This window comes from Plodia interpunctella, chromosome 29 (genome assembly GCF_027563975.2).
Source record: "Plodia interpunctella isolate USDA-ARS_2022_Savannah chromosome 29, ilPloInte3.2, whole genome shotgun sequence".
Lineage (NCBI taxonomy): Eukaryota > Metazoa > Arthropoda > Insecta > Lepidoptera > Pyralidae > Plodia > Plodia interpunctella.
In genome coordinates, this window is record NC_071322.1 from 2,205,895 (window position 1) to 2,224,694 (window position 18,800).

At 38.2% G+C, this 18,800-nt stretch overlaps 3 protein-coding genes across 3 annotated transcripts; 2 read left to right on the forward strand and 1 right to left on the reverse strand.

The window, feature by feature from the left end:
- Positions 1-6,736: 6,736 nt before the first annotated feature.
- Positions 6,737-18,222, reverse strand: LOC128682058 (uncharacterized). The gene is made up of 2 exons (XM_053766529.2): positions 17,800-18,222; positions 6,737-17,041 (listed from the first exon to the last, which is right to left on the reverse strand). The coding sequence occupies exons 1-2, from the start codon at positions 18,220-18,222 to the stop codon at positions 16,226-16,228; spliced, it is 1,239 nt and encodes a 412-aa protein (XP_053622504.1). The 3' UTR covers positions 6,737-16,225.
- On the forward strand, positions 12,001-13,125 carry LOC128682060 (zinc finger BED domain-containing protein 4-like). Its single transcript, XM_053766531.2, has one exon. The coding sequence runs from the start codon at positions 12,001-12,003 to the stop codon at positions 13,123-13,125; it is 1,125 nt and encodes a 374-aa protein (XP_053622506.1).
- On the forward strand, positions 15,747-17,801 carry LOC128682062 (uncharacterized). Its single transcript, XM_053766533.1, has 3 exons — positions 15,747-15,879; positions 16,088-16,182; positions 17,072-17,801. The coding sequence occupies exons 1-3, from the start codon at positions 15,810-15,812 to the stop codon at positions 17,645-17,647; spliced, it is 741 nt and encodes a 246-aa protein (XP_053622508.1). The 5' UTR covers positions 15,747-15,809; the 3' UTR covers positions 17,648-17,801.
- Positions 18,223-18,800: the final 578 nt, after the last annotated feature.

Here is an 18,800-nt window from a genome sequence, read left to right on the forward strand (position 1 = left end):
GGGTGGCCCAAGGGCCGCCGCACCTTAACCTATACTAGTGTTTTTAAGTAATTTAAAGTGAAAATACTTATTGAAATGTTAATGTCTTACATTTTCAGGTTCAGGAAACCATCAACAAAATTCTCTCGTTTTCTCGTTAGAAAATCTTATGAAAAAACTTATTCAAATTTTAGCCACTTATAAGGGTTTAAAATAGAGTTAGAATAGAATTTATGAACTAAATAAATTATAATAAACTATGATTATGACTATAACTGTTATGACAAACCCATTATGATATACTATTTTACAGCAAAACTCATTATTATAAACTAACATTATGCCTACACAAGCATTATAGCAATAAACTTTATGTGAATCAATTATTATGTTAGAAAAATTATGAGAAAGGCCTTATGACAAACCATATTATGATAAATTTAATCATGAGAACAAACAGGATCCCTCCATTGGATACATAGATAGGTACTCTTTTGAACAAAGTTTACTCTGTTCAAAAGAGTACCTACCTTATAGTGTGCTCTTATAGGAGTTCAAAAGAGTACCAATAAGAGTAACTTACCCAATAAGTTACCATGAAGTTTACGGCAAGCAGAGATTTATGTACACAGGCTGAGTCGTCACATTGGCAGATCACGGAGTCCAGTTATCCGATTCATTGCGGATGGCACGCCTGCCGTGCCATTACTTTCTTTTACGTGTGGCGTAGGGCGCGGGAGCCGTGTCATTTTTAAATCGATGATAACTCCTTCAAATTAGGTTTTAGGGAGATCTACCCAGAACAAAATTGTCGCTATTTTTCATCTAAATCAAGGTCGTAGCCTTCGTTTCTGGTAATTGTATGATTTTATTAAAAGCAGGTGTAACCAACCTTTTCAGATGCTTAAAATTGCAATTTAATAATACCTAGGCTACATGACTCAATTTTGTTTTGTTTAAATATGGAAACACCTCTAAAAATAAGCCCACTAGTAAAAGAAATACCATGATTACTGAAGAACTCTTTGACATAAAGTCACACTTTTTTGGCGAGTCCAAAACGTTCCATAGAGAAGGCTACCTAGGTGTGACGTCACTTCTAAATAATATGTATTTCGTAGGACACGTGCGTGAACTTTATATGATAACTATGTAAAATATTGTGTTTATGGTATAGGCCTCATAATAAAAGTTGCTTTGATTTTAATAAGTTACCTTATGATAATACAATTTTTTGCTTTTTCTATAGTTTTAAAATGGACTTGCCCAACTAACTTCAAATAATCTTTAATATAAAAATAAATCGCTAAATGTGTTGGTAAGCGCATAACTCAAGAACGCCTGGACCAATTTGGCCAATTCTTTTTTTTTAATATTCTTCGTAGCTCAAGGATGGTTTTTACGGCGAGAAAATGTATGTACCTCGGGCGAAGCCGGGGCGAGCAGCTAGTAGTTACAAAATTAAAAGTGTGATTATTAGTTTCGGTTAGGTAAAAATTTATGTATTATGAAACATTATTTCCAAAACTCTACTCCTGTCATGTAGCCTATTAGTTATGGAAAAATACCACGTGCGGTTCAATATGGCTAATATGAGTCTTATTGCACACGACACTTCATGTCCTAAACAATGGAGGATCCCTGCCGGAGAGATAACAAGTTGCATGTCCCTACGAAGTACCAACAATGTAAAATGACCAGTACGTTTTGTACAATATGGTCCATTTTTGCGTGGACAGATAAGAAAAAGGTCCTAAAAAATTCGAAGGTGAATGTTTTCTTATCTTTTGTGAATTAGTTCTGTTTTGCTATCCTTGGTGATCAGATCTGCGTGCGTATCGATGACATTGAGATCGTATATCTGGGCTTTCGACATTTGTGTTGTGAGGACTGTGTTACTGTGCTCTGATCTTCGTAAAAAAACGACTGCTGCTTGTTTAAAAAACAAACATCGGTCGCTGATGTTCCTGATTTAATAAGCACATTAGAAAGTATGATTATTTTGCTTTTCTTAGCAGGATTATCATTTTGTACGGAGTTTTCATTATCTTTATGTGTCATTAATGTGTTTGCGTTACTAATTATGGAAGCTTTCAAATGTGAAACATCAGTGGGTGCTAATTTTGCCGTTTCTGTACGCAATAATTGACCAAAACAGGAATTTATTACACTAATACACAATTTGCTTAAGCTTCCAGGAATACAATTATCCAACTGAGTAATACTGATAGTCTCTTTCAAGTAATCATCATTAATCATTGTATCCTTATTTGAACAAAGATCGGTAGTTTCTGCTACAAAAAAGCCAGTTCGTTCGTCTAAATGGAAAGATTCATTGTTTTGTAAATTTGCCACTTTAGCGGCTTTTTTGATAGCTTTCTTTTTTCCAGAATCAACATTAAAATCGGAAACTGTCACAGATTTTCCCGGCTCGCAATATATTTTTTTGCTTCTTGGTACTTGCATAGGCTTTTGTGTTCTTGTTTCTTTTAAATAATCTACCAAGACTTGATCGATGCCATAGGACAGTATTTCTTCTTGCATTTCTGGTATCTTCTTGAGAACTTCCTGTGGATTCAATGGAAATATTCCCGAAGCCCTAAATCCGCTTATAATGTTCGTTGTCTCCGTCAACTGAATTGCTTCAGTTAATTCACTAAGCAATTTCGGAAAATGTTTTTTATTTAATGTGGTTTGAGTCGGATTTTTGAGCTTGTACTGGTACAGAATTTTACGCCAGCATCTTTTTAAAGGAGCAAAAAATGAGACATCAAGCGGTTGCGTAAGATGTGTTGATCTTGGGGGAATGAACACAAACTTGATGTCATGTTGTTCGCATGATTCAACTACCTTAATGCTCAAATGGCTTGATAGGTTATCACAAATGACAACTTTTGTCCCTGCAGTTTCTTTTGCCCATGGAATAATAATTGTTTCAAAGTAATTGTCAAACATGACGCTGTCGAACCAGCCTGATTTAGTACAATTATACTCGTATCTGGTTTCCGGTGGTCCTCCATTAACCCATTCCATGTACAAATTAGTTGCTTTATAAACAACGTACAAAGGAAGGCATCTCCCGCTTGCAGTGGCCGTAAACATGACAGATATGTTTCCTTTGGTGGAATTTACTATTCTTTCCGGATATTTTACTCCCCTTCGAAAAATGCCCTTAACAGAGCCAGGGTCATCCGACAAATTGGTTTCATCAAAATTTATTATATTTTGAGCTGGTATATCTTTCAACGTCGCACTTAAATTGTTAAAGTAGTTGACTATTTCTTGAGCTCCTTTTGTAGCTCTCGCCTTTGAAATATTTTGAGTAGTTCTCAAAGTCAATTCGTCAGCATGCCTTACCAAAAAGCCTTGGACCCATGCATCACCAGGAATCTTATTCTTAAAAATAGAATCCCGAGAATTTTTTTTTAAATATTCGTACCGTAACCAATAACTTCAAATCTAGTTTTGTTAGTGGAGAGCCAAAATTGCTAGATGCTTGCAAGACCTTTACAATTTTGTTCTCTTCTTCGACTGTTAACGCAGTAGGACGTCCAACGGTTTTCGTGTGAACTTGTTTTATTTTATTTACTATAGTCCGCCTTGGTATACCAAATTGCTGTTGAGCTTCTCTAGAAGAAATGATACCTGATTGAACAGCTTCATACGCAAGCATCAACATTTCTTCAGAGTAATTTTTATACATCCTTGACCCGATTACACGTCTTGACTTTCTTTGTCTAATACGCGATTTATGTTTGTTTTTCTGAAATACAAAAAAGCCAATTAGATTCTCGCAGTAAATAAGATAAACGTACTTACATTATCATTAAGGCATCATTGTAACATTTACTTAGTTGGCAAATAAATAAATATTAATAAAAAACCCATTTATTTTATCTGGACAGTTCATTAAATTTTCGTCTTATACCTACCTACTTTAAACATATAAAAAAACAAAAGTGTCAACCCTAAGCGTTATTTGATGGCGGGCAATGTTGACAATCATATGGCGAAACATTACTAGGTAACTTTACCCACTGTCATAACTTTTGTTATATGCGAGCTAAATTAACGAAAGTATTATCAAAATACTCTACACATCTTTTTACGTAACATACAATCAATTAAACTTACCTGTATATTCGACATAATCCACAATTTACTTCCAAATAACCTCAATAATTTGCCCGCAAAAATACACACCGTCTTTGACAAGCGCCAACACGTTACTGAGAGAAGTTAGAAGCGCACGCCCAATTTAGTGTCGCCATGCGAATAATTTATTTTCTACCAATACTATCAATATTGACGTAATTCCGTTCCTATTTTTCCAATTAGTAGTTTTCCTTAAAAATGGTGTTTTTGGCAATGATTCCCCTGGTGGCAAAATTGGCGTATTTGACGGTATATTTATTATATTAACAATATTCAATGTTAAAGTCTGATTACTTAGTAAGTATATAACTGATTATATAATTAAGAAAATAACAGAGAATTAGTCTTATTCTATAATGACAATATTGTTTTTTTGTGATTATATTCCTTAAGTAACTTAAGAGACTGATTATGGCTAATGTGCACTCTTAATAAAAAGTATTTTGCGATCTCAATCAATAAAATTGTTTTATTTCTTAATGTTACGTAATAATACAGTTTATATTGGGTTTTTAGTAGTTTAAATTTGCAATTCATATGGATCTAAAATACGTATCAAACTGCCCCACCCCATGTATCAAAGTGCCCCACTGGTGGGGCAGAATGATACAAAATTATTTTTTTCTTAAAATCAGTTTATCTCTATACGTCGCCAGTTATTGCGGTTTTTGCGTAGCCAAAATATAAGCTAACATATCAGTCAATGCACACATAAAAACAAATATTTAAATATAATGCTTTATGGTCCTCAGAAAAGACATTGAATTTTTGTGTATCAAAGTGCCCCCCCTCCCCTACAGAGGGAGCAATGGGCATTCTGATGTGAGGGAGGTTCGGGCATGCCCAATGCTCCCTACTATACAGGGTGTTACTTGGCATTCTTGCCATATTCACAGAGGTTGTTATATTACTGATTCTGAACACAAATCAATTAAAAAATCATGATCAAAAGTTAGGTATTTTTTTTAAGAATATTTTATTTAATCGACAACTTGTTATGAACAACACTAGTCCGTCGGCAAACTTGAGTACATAAGTCGGCAAAAAAAGCTCCGCCCCTTTTCTTTGCGCGGCGTAAACGCCAACCGACGGCCAGCCATCCCCGCAACCCCGCAACGCACCACCACTCCGCCCCAATCTATTCGCGACGCCGACGCACGGCGGATGTAAAGGTTTCGCTCGCTCCGTTCGCTCTGCCCGGTCCGTGTTGCTTAAGTTGCGTATCACAATCAAATCACGAAAATGACTGAAGCGTATACCAACCACGAGTTGGTGGAAATGGTGCGCTTGTATGCCATATGTGGTGACAGTTTGCAGCAAGCCGTGAATATGTTTGCTGAAATTTTTCCACATCAAAGGAGGCCGACCCGCCAGGTTATGCTTGCGGCCACACAGCGATTGAGAGACTTTCGTCAGTTTGACGTCCCAAGACACGCGCAAGCTCGAGGCAGTGTAGGGCTTACTGTAGAGTTGCAGGAATTAATTCTGGACTACTTCGAAGTAGAGCCCCGTGCCAGTACCCGTGAGGCAGGACGACACTTCCATGTGAGCCACGTGACAGTGTGGAGACTATTGAATAGTGAACAGAAACACCCGTTTCACTTTAGAAAAGTACAAGATCTGCTCCCACAGGATAATAATGCACGAATCACATTTTGTCGCTGGCTGCTAGACAACCGAAACGCCAACATTTTGTGGACAGACGAAAGTTTGTTCACAAGAGTTGGTGTATTCAATATCCATAATGAGCACTGGTGGAGTTATCGGGATGAAAACCCCAGAAAGATAAAAAGATATTCTTTTCAACACCGATTTGGTTTAAATGTCTGGGCTGGCATAATAGACGGCCATTAACTCGGACCTTATTTTATTGAGGGCCGTCTTACCGGCTCAACGTACCTGGAGTTGCTGGATCACGTTATAAACGAGATGCTGGATGACGTTCCTCTCGCTTCACTGCAAAACTTTTATTACCAACAGGATGGTGCTCCTCCACATTTTGCAATCCAAGTGCGTGAAACCTGACCCGCAAGTTCGGTAATAACTGGATCGGGCGTGAAGGTCCAGTAAACTGGCCAGCACGGTCCCCGGACCTAACTCCATTCGATTATTATTTGTGGGGTGATGTTAAACGTTTGGTGTACACTGAAGAAATCAACAGTGTTGAAGTGTTACGCGAACGAATCGTTTCAGCATTCGATAAACTGAAACAGGATTTGTACGTTTTACGAAAACTAAAACGAACTCTACGCCGTGTAAGACTGTGCATTCGTGAAAATTCGAATTTGCACTTCGAACAATTACTTAGAAAGACTTAGATTTTTTTTACTTAGATTAATTTAGTGTTGTAAATAGACGAATCAATTGTAAATAGCATGATTTCAGCTTTTTAACTACGCCAAAAATACCTAATTTATCAAAACAAAAATAAGTTTAACTTTTTGATCTCTGAAGAAATGAGGGATAATGTAATAAAAAAATAAAACTAATTAATTAAAAATAGGTATTTCTGTTAATAAATATTTGTTTAATGATAGGGCTCTGTAGTTTTTTGATATCTTTTCATTTGACTTTTTTTTGTTGGTTATTTTTCTAAACCGTGTTTTGGGGCAGGTTGTCTCACGTTCTTGCGGGCAGGTTGTCACATGTGACAACCTGCCCCAAAGTATACATGCTTGCTGTGTGTTTTAGAACATTGCTATATAATTCAACTAACTAACTTTGTTTATTTCAGTACCAGTTCCAATATGCCAAGGGTTTACAAGAGGAAGACTACTCGAGGATTAGTTCCACCAGGATTGATGCTGCGTGCTGCCAGAGAAGTAAAATCGTATAACAAATCCATACGGTCTGTTGCGAAGGATTTTGGAATTAATTATCGCACATTAACGAGGTATTGTAAAAAGTTTACTGCCGAAGAGATTAGTAACATGTCCGTATCAACACCTTCTACAAGAACAGGCTATCAAAAGAATCGTCAGGTCTTTAACGATGAACAAGAAGCAGAGTTGGAAAACTACTTACTTTTGGCTTCAAGCGTTTATTTTGGACTGTCACCAAAAGAAGTTCGGAAAATAGCGTTTCAGCTTGCTGTGTCTAATAAATTGAAGGTGCCAAAGTCTTGGGAATCAAACCAGTTAGCTGGCGCTGACTGGTTTACATCATTTTTGAAGCGACACCCAACTTTGTCTATTAGAACACCTGAAGCTACCAGTCTAGCTCGTGCTACAAGCTTTAATCCCCATAATGTCCAAAATTTTTTCGATAACCTGGAATCAGTAATTAAACGAAATAATATTCAGCCTCATGACATATGGAACATGGATGAAACTGGCGTAACTACTGTCCAAAAACCAAACAAAGTTGTTGCTAAAAAGGGTTTCAAACAAGTCGGTGCTATAACCTCAGCAGAAAGAGGCACACTAGTAACCTTAGCTGCTGCTGTTTCAGCAGTTGGTAATTCAGTTCCACCATACTTTGTTTTTCCGAGGGTTCACTTCAAAGAACATTTTATACGAGATGGACCAATTGGCTGTAAAGGAGGCAGTAATCCATCTGGTTGGATGACGGAAGAATTATTTGTTGATTTCCTGAAGCATTTTCATAATCACGTAAAATCAACCAAGGAGAAACCATGTCTCTTGCTGTTAGACAATCATAACTCCCACCTTTCCATTGAAGGACTAAACTTTGCAAAGGAAAATGGCATTGTGATGTTATCTTTTCCACCTCACTGCACACACCGCCTACAACCCTTGGACAGGTCAGTTTACGGTCCGTTGAAGAAGTATATTAACAACGCTATGGATCAATGGATGATTAATCACCCTGGACAGCATATGACGATTTATGAAATTCCAGGCATAATTGCACAGGCTTTTCCATTGGCAGCAACTCCATCCAATATTGTCGCAGGATATAAAACCTGCGGGATTTGTCCATTCAATAGAGACATATTTCAAGAGCATGATTATATGCCATCTTCTGTCACGGATAGACCATTAATTACGGTTCAAGATAATGAGATTGTTCCCAATGTCATCGACAATTCATCACATAATTGTCCTACTGAAGACAACAACACTAGCCCTAACGAACCTGTTGCAAGTCCATCTATTCTTGATAACCCTGCATTGCCAGAAGATAATAATGACTTTGTTGATCGTGCAATGACGCCAGAAGCAACACGTCAGAGTCAAGTTTTAGAGGAGTCCATGGCGATACCTGGTCCAAGTGGTGTAAGAACTTTTCTGACTGTATCACCCCAAATTTTGAAACCACTACCAAAAGCACCTCCACGCAAATTGCAACGAGCTGATAAAAGAAAATGTAAATCAGCAATCCTAACAGATACACCGGAAAAGACATATTTAAAAGAGAAAAAAAAGGAACAAGATGCGAAGAAAAAAAAAGTATCGAAAAGAGTTTTGAGTGAGAAAAATGAAAAGAAAAGAGTTACTAAAGGGAATAAGAAAAGGAGGAAATCTGTTGACAGTCAAGAGAGTGAAATTGAGAATGAATATTTCTGTTTAGTGTGTCTGTCGCCATACTCAGCTAGCAGGTCTAGAGAAGTATGGGTCCAATGTCAGGATTGCAAGCTTTGGGCCCATGAAGAATGCACGCCTGGACTACCAAATTACATTTGTCAAAATTGTGACTCAGAATATTCAGACTGATATGAATACTGATCATAACTTCATTAGGTTAAGGATATTTGATAAAAACATATTTTGTAAGTCACTGACTGATTAAAAAAACGTCCCAAATATTTGCTTATAAATAGGTTACTATTATTTTATATTTTGTTATTTTTTGTTTTCTTAGAGAGGTCTAATAACAATAAGTGTTAAGTATATTTAAAAATATTATATTTGCTTAAAGCAAGTTTAAGTTCCTCTTGTTTGGTAAATTATGACTCTGAATACCTATTCAGAGTAATATGCAGAATAACAGTTTGGTCTAATGACTGATTAGTAGCTACATAAGAGATAAATGACTGATTATGATAATAAAACGTACAAATAATAATGACCTGAGGCCAAAGTGACTAGGTTAAAACTTACAATAATGATTGTTTTTATGTTAAGCTTTTAATTTCAAATAAAAAAACCTGTTGAGTGCAATTATACGTATGTTAAAGATTACTGCCTGTATTTGTTATTAAAATAAATACTTTTTTGATTCAAATAAGTGTCTTTTTTCTCATAAACTCTATGTAATTTTATTTGTGACTTCTTACCCCATATACTGTGACAACCATCCCAGACTCGGGGTTAAAAGTCACACTTCTCTCTTTCAGAAAAATGTTGTTTTTTTGCTTAACAGATAATAATATACAAAGAGACTTTACTTTTTTATACATTACTATAGTTACTTTATTAATTGGTCAACAATCGTCATTTGCAAATGGTAAACTTTTGTAGTAAAATGAATATTTTTAAAAATGTGACTTCCAACCCCGGTCTCCCCTACATCTTTGTCACGTGCAACAAGTTTCAACAAAACAAATGTAGATAATTTTTTCGAAAATTTGAAAACGGTCTTTCAGCGACATCATTTTGGTCCCGAAGCAATATATAATATAGATGAAACAGGATTGACGACGGTTCAGCGCACACAAAGAGTGATTGCATCAAAAGGCTCGCAACAAGTTAGACAAGCAACATCTGCAGAGAGAGGTTCACTTGTCACAGTGTGCTGTGGAATCAATGCTATTGGGAATTCAATACCTCCATACTTCATATTCCCAAGAGTAAGTTTCAAACCCTACATGCTTCAAGATGCGCCCATTGGGTCAGATGGATCTCAACACATCCATCGGGGTGGATGACATCTTCAAATTTCATAAAATATATGCATCATTTTGTGAAACATGCAAAACCAACGCCTGAAAATCCATCCTTGATAATCATGAGACCCATATTTCTGTGGAAGTCTTAGATTTTTGTAAAGAAGTTGGCATTGGTCTGATGAGAAAGAATGAAACATACAAAAAGGATTTGAAAAACCTGGGATATGGCCTTTCAATTCAAATATATTCTAGATGAAGATTTTCTTTGCTCTTCTGTAACTGATCGCGATGCACCTGTAACTGATGAAGAGTTATCGTCCAGAAATGACCCTATAATCCAGCCAACTTCAACTCAAGTCCTTCCAGAACCACCTGAAAGAGAAAATCAAACTGAAGCAGAGACTGTTAATTTAAATAACATTGCTGTCGCTGATTCTTCATCATCATTTGCTACAGATCAAATAACAATTGAAGTCGCTGAAGTTGTAACCCCTGAAATAGTGAGACCATACCCAAAGGCTTGCCCAAGAAAACAAATTAAATTTTCAAGGAAGAAAGGGAAAACAAGGATATTAACAGACACGCCTGAAAAGAGACTGATAGAATTAGCAGAACAAGAAAGACAAAACAAGAACAAGACTAAAAGAGAATGGCAGGAAAAAAAGGTTCTTAAAAATGCAGAGAAGAAACAGATTCCTAAATTTCCACCAGAACTAACATCGAATAGAGTAAAGAAAAGGAAAATTAGTAGCAGTGATAGTGATGTAGAAAATGTTTTATTCTCTGACAGTTCTGAGGGATCATTTCTTGAAAAAACGTCAGAAGATTTAGATGAAGATGATGTAATAATCACTATTGCCACGAATAGTGAATTTGCCGAATACCAGTGAAAATAATAAACTGGCCCAGTGTTTGCTATGTAGCATCATGATCTCAAGAGGCGGAGAAGGAAAGAAAGCAAGTAAGTAAAACCGTAAGTTAATTTAATAGTTTTAAATAGTTTTTCACTTATTACGTTTACGTTCGGAGGAGGTTAAATTGTCTTAAACTACTATCTTACTTGTTGTTGACTTACAAAAGAAAGGAGATCGATTTTTTATTGCCCAAGTTGTTTCGGAATAAAGTTTAATGAGAAATTATTTATTTATATTTATTAGATAACTACATATTATAAAACAAAGTCCCCCGGCCGTGTCTGTCTGTCTGTCTGTCTGTATATTCGCGATAAACTCCAAAACTACTGAACAGATTTTCTTGCGGTTTTCACGAATGGACAGAGTGATTCATGAGGAAGGTTTAGGTGTATAATTTATTTACCCGGGCGAAGCCGGGCCGGGCCGCTAGTTTCCTATAAAATGAACAAGGAAAATAAAATAACATATTTCATTATAATTAATTTTAGTTTTTTTATTTACAGCTACAACCTCTTTAAAAAACCATCTTAAAACCAAACATGCAGAACAATATGCTGCTTTAATTAATGTTCCATCGACAAGTGGCAGCAACACGGGCGGTACTTCTACTTCTACCGATTCGAAGATGCCAGCAGTACCTGGAACGTCCAGATCAAAAGGACGGCAGCTAACCCTGAAGGAAACATCAGAAAGGAAATTGCTCTGGGACATTAATGATCCAAAATCAATCAAATATAATTACTTGATTGGCGAAATGATTGCTTTAGACAACGAACCATTGTCACTTGTTGAACGAGTTGGATTCCAGAGGCTTATGGCAAACGCTTTACCCTATTATAAAGTACCTGGTCGCACTTACATGACCGAGAAAATTCTTCCCGATATCTACAAAAGAATTTGTGCTAAAATAGAAACTAGTATTTCACAGGCAGCAGCATTATCAGTTATGGACATGCCAGCACAACAACGAGAGTTTTCTGAGCTTCACTGCGCACTGGATATCTCCAGAGTTCATTTTGGAACATGGCGTTTTAGCTATGAAATCATTTCCCGGCTCACATTCTCGGTATCAATATTGCAAAAGAACTCAATGCTATTGCAGAAAGATGGAATATTCCCAAATCTAAGATCCATTTACTTGTTCATGATAGTGGCTCTAATATGATAAAAGGTGTGCGAGATGAAGGATATGATTCAGGCAGGTGCTTTATTCATTCACTGCAACGAGCTATAGCGGAGTCGCTAACATCTCAACCAGAAGTAGTACAGATGATAGCTGCTGCGAGACGAATTGTTACCCATTTCAATCATTCTGGCTTAGCAGAGCAGAAACTTAAATCCATTCAACAAGAACTTAACTTGCCAAACCACCAACTAGTACAGGATGTGACTACACGCTGGAATTCTACTTATTATTTAATGGAGCTTTTATTAGAACAAAAGCGAGCTGTCTCCTTGTACATAACAGATCATGAAACTTTAATAAATGTGATGCATGCTCAATGGGAACTATTGGAACAATGTATCAAACTCCTCAAACCATTCGAAGAGATTACAAAAATAACCAGCTCAGGTATGTCTTGCATCTCAGAAGTGATTCCACATGCAGTAACTTTATTAAAATATCTGGGAAAAGCAGAGACAGCTGAGAAAGTACCAAATTTAGTAACAATAAGATCTTCACTGCAAGCCGAGCTTGAAAGACGATTCAACTTCGATGAAAAAAATAAGTATCTGGTTGCTACTTTTCTGGACCCTCGCTTCAAAACGGGTTTCCTAGGATTGGTTCAAGCAGAAAGAGCAAGACAAAAAATTCTTCTAGAAGCTCTGAAAATAAGTTGTGATGAATTAAGTACCGATGACGATTCTTCTCCACTTCGTAAGAAAAAAAACTTGAATGAAAATGATAGGACTATTGAAATACACGACAGTTTCTGGAATTGCTTTGAGGAAGTTGCTACAGGTAATATGCGAAATGCTAATGATGAGGAGGATGTGCAGAAAAATGTTGTGGCAAACGAGTTGGATTTTTATTTGAAAACAGTTCGCCTAGATCGGAAGGCCGATCCTTATAATTGGTGGTTTGCAAATGCAAACCAATACCCAAACCTTTCGAAATTTGCCAAAGTTTATCTTTCCTCTCCTGGAAGTAGCGTGTACAGTGAGAGGTTATTTTCTGAGGCTGGTAACATTTACGATGAAAAGCGTAATCGTTTGTTACCAAAAAATGCTGAAAAGCTTGTTTTTATTCATCATAATTTACCACTTATCAATTTTAATTACTAAAATGTTTTAATTTAAAAATAAATACATAATTTTGAGTAATAAAACGTGTTTTTGTTTGTATTCGGTATTCGGCCGAATAACGAATAGCAAAAAAAGTGGCCGAATAGGCCGAATACCGAATAGTTGCCGAATATTCGTGGCATCTGTAGTAATAATGATTGACAGAAATTTTTAAAAAAATTATTTTGTGCTCGTTAAATTCGATACAAAAAAGACTGTTGTGCACTATGTTGGTCGAATCGAAGATATTAGTCATACCATGTTAACGAAAAAGAAACCTAAATATGTACTACCAAACGCGATAAAGATGAAAAAATCATTTAAGAAACCAAACACAAGCCATAAAAAGATTTGGAAGTGTGGAGGATGCAGCGAAATTTATAAGGAGCGAAATTTATAAGAAGACTGGATCGCGTGTGATAAGTGCAATGTGTGGTGGCACGAAAATTGCTCAGACTACAATGGCTCAGGAGCTTTTATTTGCGACTTATGCAAATAAATGGGGATGCGGAATTTTACACTATAACATTGCGCATTTCCCGACTCGTGGTTTTTTGTTAATTGCTTAGAAGTTTGTTTATTTTTTTGTTAAAACTAGTATGCTAATTTGTAGCCAATAGAATTGGACTGAATAAATGATTGATCTCAGAAAAGATTTAATTTTTCATTTTATGATTCAAAAGTACGCAATCTTACACCACCTTACCCTACTCTCGGCTGGGTGTAGGAGTTCCCGTACCGGTACGCGCTTATACAAACTTATGTCGTCTGGCAGCTCCTCCCACTTACCCGTTGTTTTAAGTAAGTGGAGTGTGTGGACCTCCCATGCAGCGGGGGAAATTGCGCCAGCGCGTCCGCTGCTACTGCAGACATAGTGTGGAAGCCTCTGATGGCCCGGATGGCAAAGGTCCGCTGGAAGGAGCGGAGGCACCGGAGGCTCTGTGCACCGAAGCAAATTTAGCGGCGGTTCCCCAAATGCCCGCCGCGTACGTGATAATGGGAGTCACAACTCTCCTGTATATACAGTCCACATTCTCGGGGGAGACGCCCCAGGTAGGCCGGACGAAACGGCAGATGTTTTTGTAAACTCTGGTGGCGGCCTTCTAAATAATATACTTGGCGTGATGGATGAAGTTAAGTCTCTTGTCGACAATAACTCCAAGGAGCTTGATTTGGTCGCAGATTGGGATCTTAACTCCATCCATAATGATATCAGCATCCTGGGTGCGTGTGGTGAATGAGATTCCCTTGGTTTTTTCAGGGCCAAAGGACAGCTTCACTCGCTCCCCCAATCGGATGACATCTAGGCATATATTTGTAATACGATCCACCTCCTCACGTGTTCGACCCCCAACGATCAGTAGCACATCATCGGCGAAAGCCTGAAAATGTGCACCGCTGGGTAGAGGCAACGTAAGGAGTTCGTCCAGAATTATGTTCCAGAAGACCGGGCCACAGGCCGACCCTTGAACACAGCCTTTGGTCATCTTTTTGGATGCCGAGCAGTCAACATAGTCAAGGGTGACCCCATCTGAAACATAACTGGACGATGCGGTTCTTGGGGCATTTAATGTATTTAAGTCTCTTAAAAAGCGCCGGCTTCCAGCCGTTATCGAAGGCGGCCTTTATGTCCAAGGACACCGCTACCACCTGTTTTTTCAGAGCCTGTCTGCGCGGTCTAGGCTTGTTAGCTGTCCATAGTGAGTCGACCGTCGTGCCATCTGTTCGTAATGTCCTGGATCACTTGTGAGGCTTAGAAGTCTCTCCCGGAAGCCAAACTGCAGTCTAGAGAGGGGTATCCTGGCATTCCGCCTTGTACGTGATCCTCTTCACCAGCAGCTTTTCAAGGAGTTTGCCGAATACCGGGATGAGTCCGATCGGCCTGTAAGATCCGAGCTGCTCCATGTCGGTCCTTCCAGGTTTTGGTAGAATTTTGACCACTGCCCTCTTCCATTGCTTCGGGAAGTAGCCCAGAACTAGGCATCGATTGTAGATGGCTGTTAAGAAGTGCGTCAAAAGTTTCTATGCAAATGTCGGAGGTCAAGTGGTCATCACCGGATGCCTTGTGATATGGGAGAGGGCTTCTCGAACCTCTTCAACCGCGAAAGGGAGGTCGTCTTCGTGTCCTGTCCGGCGTGTTGTCCGGGTAGAAATGGTTGAGCAGTGTGGAAGCGGTGTTGGAGGTACTATCTGTGTGGCTAACGTTGAACTTCAAGATCTGCGGGGTCCCAAACGTCCTCCTAGCTTTGGGCGTCGCAAAACTGGCAAAAGTGCTCGGTGGAAGCCTTGGAAATAGCGGCTGCGTAAAGCCGGGTCCAGACGAGTGTAACGTGTAATGTAATCCACACATAATGTAACACGAATTCTACGTGTGGACGGCACTACGAGCATTACATGTAACGCTCGCGCGGCGCTCGGGGTTGATCCATCGGCTGTCGGTTTTTCGCGCGAACACAAAGACGCTCGCAGTGCTCGTTTGGACGGCGTTCGTGACGGTTGTGTCGTATGTACGTTCATGATGTGGAGTGACGAACAATCGCTTGAACTTATTAGTTTGTATCAAAAAAAAACCTGTTATTTGGGATCCAAAAAACCCGCAATACTATTAAAAAAATCTGAAACACGATGCTTGGAGTGATATTGCTCATTCATTGGAAAGAGATGTAGAAGAATGCAAAAACAAAATGATTAGTTTGCTTGCTTCACATCGAAGAGAAAAAGGAAAAGTAAAGAAGAGCCATAGTTCCGGAAAAGGTATGTTTTATTATAAATTTCTGTTGCTTTACATATTACACACTTTTATTTATTAATTTAGTTTTTACGGTATTATCACTTACTTGCTATTAGTACAATTATTACTTCTATTGTATACCCACTATATTACTATATTCTACTATATTTTACTATACATATATGTACTATATTCTATTGTATTGTTTATTTATTGTAATTTATTTTACAGGTGGGGATGAAACGTACAAAAGTACATGGTTTGCTTACGAGGCGCTGGCATTTTTAGGAGATCGAAATAATCCAAGGAAACGACGCAACACAGAGGTAACTGCATTGAACTAGTTTCCTTCGACTTGATAAAAAAAACTTAACAATATGTATTCTGCCAAGAAACTGTACCCTCGTTCATAAAATAGTCATTAAACTCATCCCTAATTTGTTTTGCCGTTGAGGCAGCTCTTCTAGGTACATTATTCAATGGAAGTAAAGATGACATTTCACAATCTCTCCGCCAACTACCTTCACATAATCTTCCGTTTTGGTCGCTGTCAAGTGAGCCAGGGGGTGCATACAAGTTTTTAGATGAATCCGTGTTTCTCAAAAAATTATGCAAGTGTGCAATAGCCATGACTATAGTCTCCACGGTTTTGGGCTGAAGGAGCATAGGTTTTCGTAGAACTCTGAACACAGATGCTGTGATACCAAATACATTTTCTACAATCCTGCGAGCTCTGCTTAACCGGTAATTAAAAATTCTTCGCGGCGATCCCTTGGGGTATTCTCCTGGATAGGGTTTCATTATATTGTTTTGTAAAGGGAAGGCAGAGTCTCCTACAAAAACATATGGTACTACTTTGTTTCTACCTTGCAGTGCTTCAGGTGCAGGCAATCTTAACGAATTATTTTCTAGTTTTTTATATAATTCAGTTTCCTTAAAAATTCCACCATCTGAAATGCGGCCTTGACATCCGACATCCAGAAATTTATAATTATATTCCGCGTCTACTAAAGCAAACATCACTATACTGAAATTAGATTTGTAGTTACGATATTCTGTGCCACTATGTACCGGAGCCTCGAGAATGACATGTTTACCGTCCATGGCTCCGGCACAATGGGGAAAATTCCACAATTCATCAAATCTGTTTGAGATCTGGATCCATTCTGACTCTGTTTTTGGCAGCTGAAACAATGAATTTCTTTTTAATTACAGATTACAAATGAACCGGAACAGAGTGCATCTACAAGTGTCGAAAATGATAACAGTTCAGAATTTATATCACCAACTGGTCAGGCCCCCAAAAAAAAGAAATCAGACGAAAATAAAAAAATGGGCATGCTTTCGGAGGCTCTTGGCCTGCTTAAGAGTGCTGCTTCTAGTCCTACTCCTGAACCCCGGAACAATAATCCAAACAATTTTGACAGTGAAACACTTTTCTTTTCAAATTTTATATGCAGCAAGATGCAACAATATAACAGAAGTACTAAAAATGCCGTGCAGCGAGCAATAATGGACGTAATATTCAAAGCCGATGAAGGGTGCACTAACTTTTCTCAACATTATTATCCATCGGCATTCAATTACAGTGGGTATACAACAGGCTCGGTTCCTTCATCAAGATACTGCAATGAACCACCTTCTTTGTCTAATCGCTCAGAACTTACTTCAGGGTATTCAACAGGTCAAAATCAAACAAGTTGCCCTACTGCTCCATATGCTTCACCTGTTCCCTCAGAATTATCTCAAACTTCATATGAAGATGTAGACTTTGTGAATGACCTGATTTGAAAAGAATAAATTTTGTACTACATGATTTGAAGATACAATTTGATTCAACTTTCTAATTTTAATTTTGGAATAATTTTAATTTTGCTTACCCTACTTAATACAATAGCTTAATTTGTTATTTTAATAAATAAATAAAAATATGTAAAACTCACCTTAATGTTTTCTTTCAATGCTTTTATAATCGCTTCACAAACTTCTGGTACAATGCAAGACATTGACTGTTTTGAAATTCTGAAGGTGTATTGAAGGCTTGTAAATGAATCTCCTGTTGCCAAAAATCTTAGTGTTAGAGCCAGTCTATCTTGCGGCGAAATTGCAGATCTCATTATAGTGTCTTGTCTTGATATTTTAGGCGCAATGATTGTTAACAAATATTCGAAGTCAGTAGGCGACATCCGGGTAAAGTTTTTATATTGACCACTTATATGTTGAGATTTTAGTTCCACAAGTAAAGAAGATCTTCTTTTATACAAATTAGTTTTCCACCATCGACGCTTCCGACTTTTGCGGTCTTCAGTTAGTAAATACATGAAAATAAAAGCCGCACCAGCTATCACGACCTTCCTATTCGGCATGTTCGTAGCAACTGAGTGGAAACAGCTTTTGAAATATTTTCGCGTTCACAATTCGCTTTGAGTTCGTGTGCCGTCCACACTGTTGATACTAAATTACACGTAATCTTACATTACACGTTACACTCGTCTGGACCCGGCTTAATCCTTTTTGGCGATCATGTAGGCGCTTATAGCTTCTCCAAGAGGTTTATTAACCTTTTTTAGATCGTGGAGCCGGTGGTGAAGACGTATGCATTCACGCTTTTGTGCTTCTAGAGTCTCTGACCATCACGGGTTGTGGTATTTGGCGGAAACAACCTTCCGCACACTTTTTGTATGGTGGACGTCAGCTCCGCCACCACGCGATCTATCCCTTCCTCGGAGAGAGAAGTGACGGCGGTTTCGTCCACTAGCTTTGTGGTTTCGAGCGTAATTTCCTCCCGAAATTTGTTCCAGTCCGCCCGTTGGGTGGAATATCTGAACGTAGTGGAGCTTTTAAATTTTCCAGGTCTACGAGGTGGCGTCACTATAAACGCTATGCCGTTATGATCCGAGGATGGACAGACCGCACGGTCCACGCGCCAGCCCTGTACTGTGTC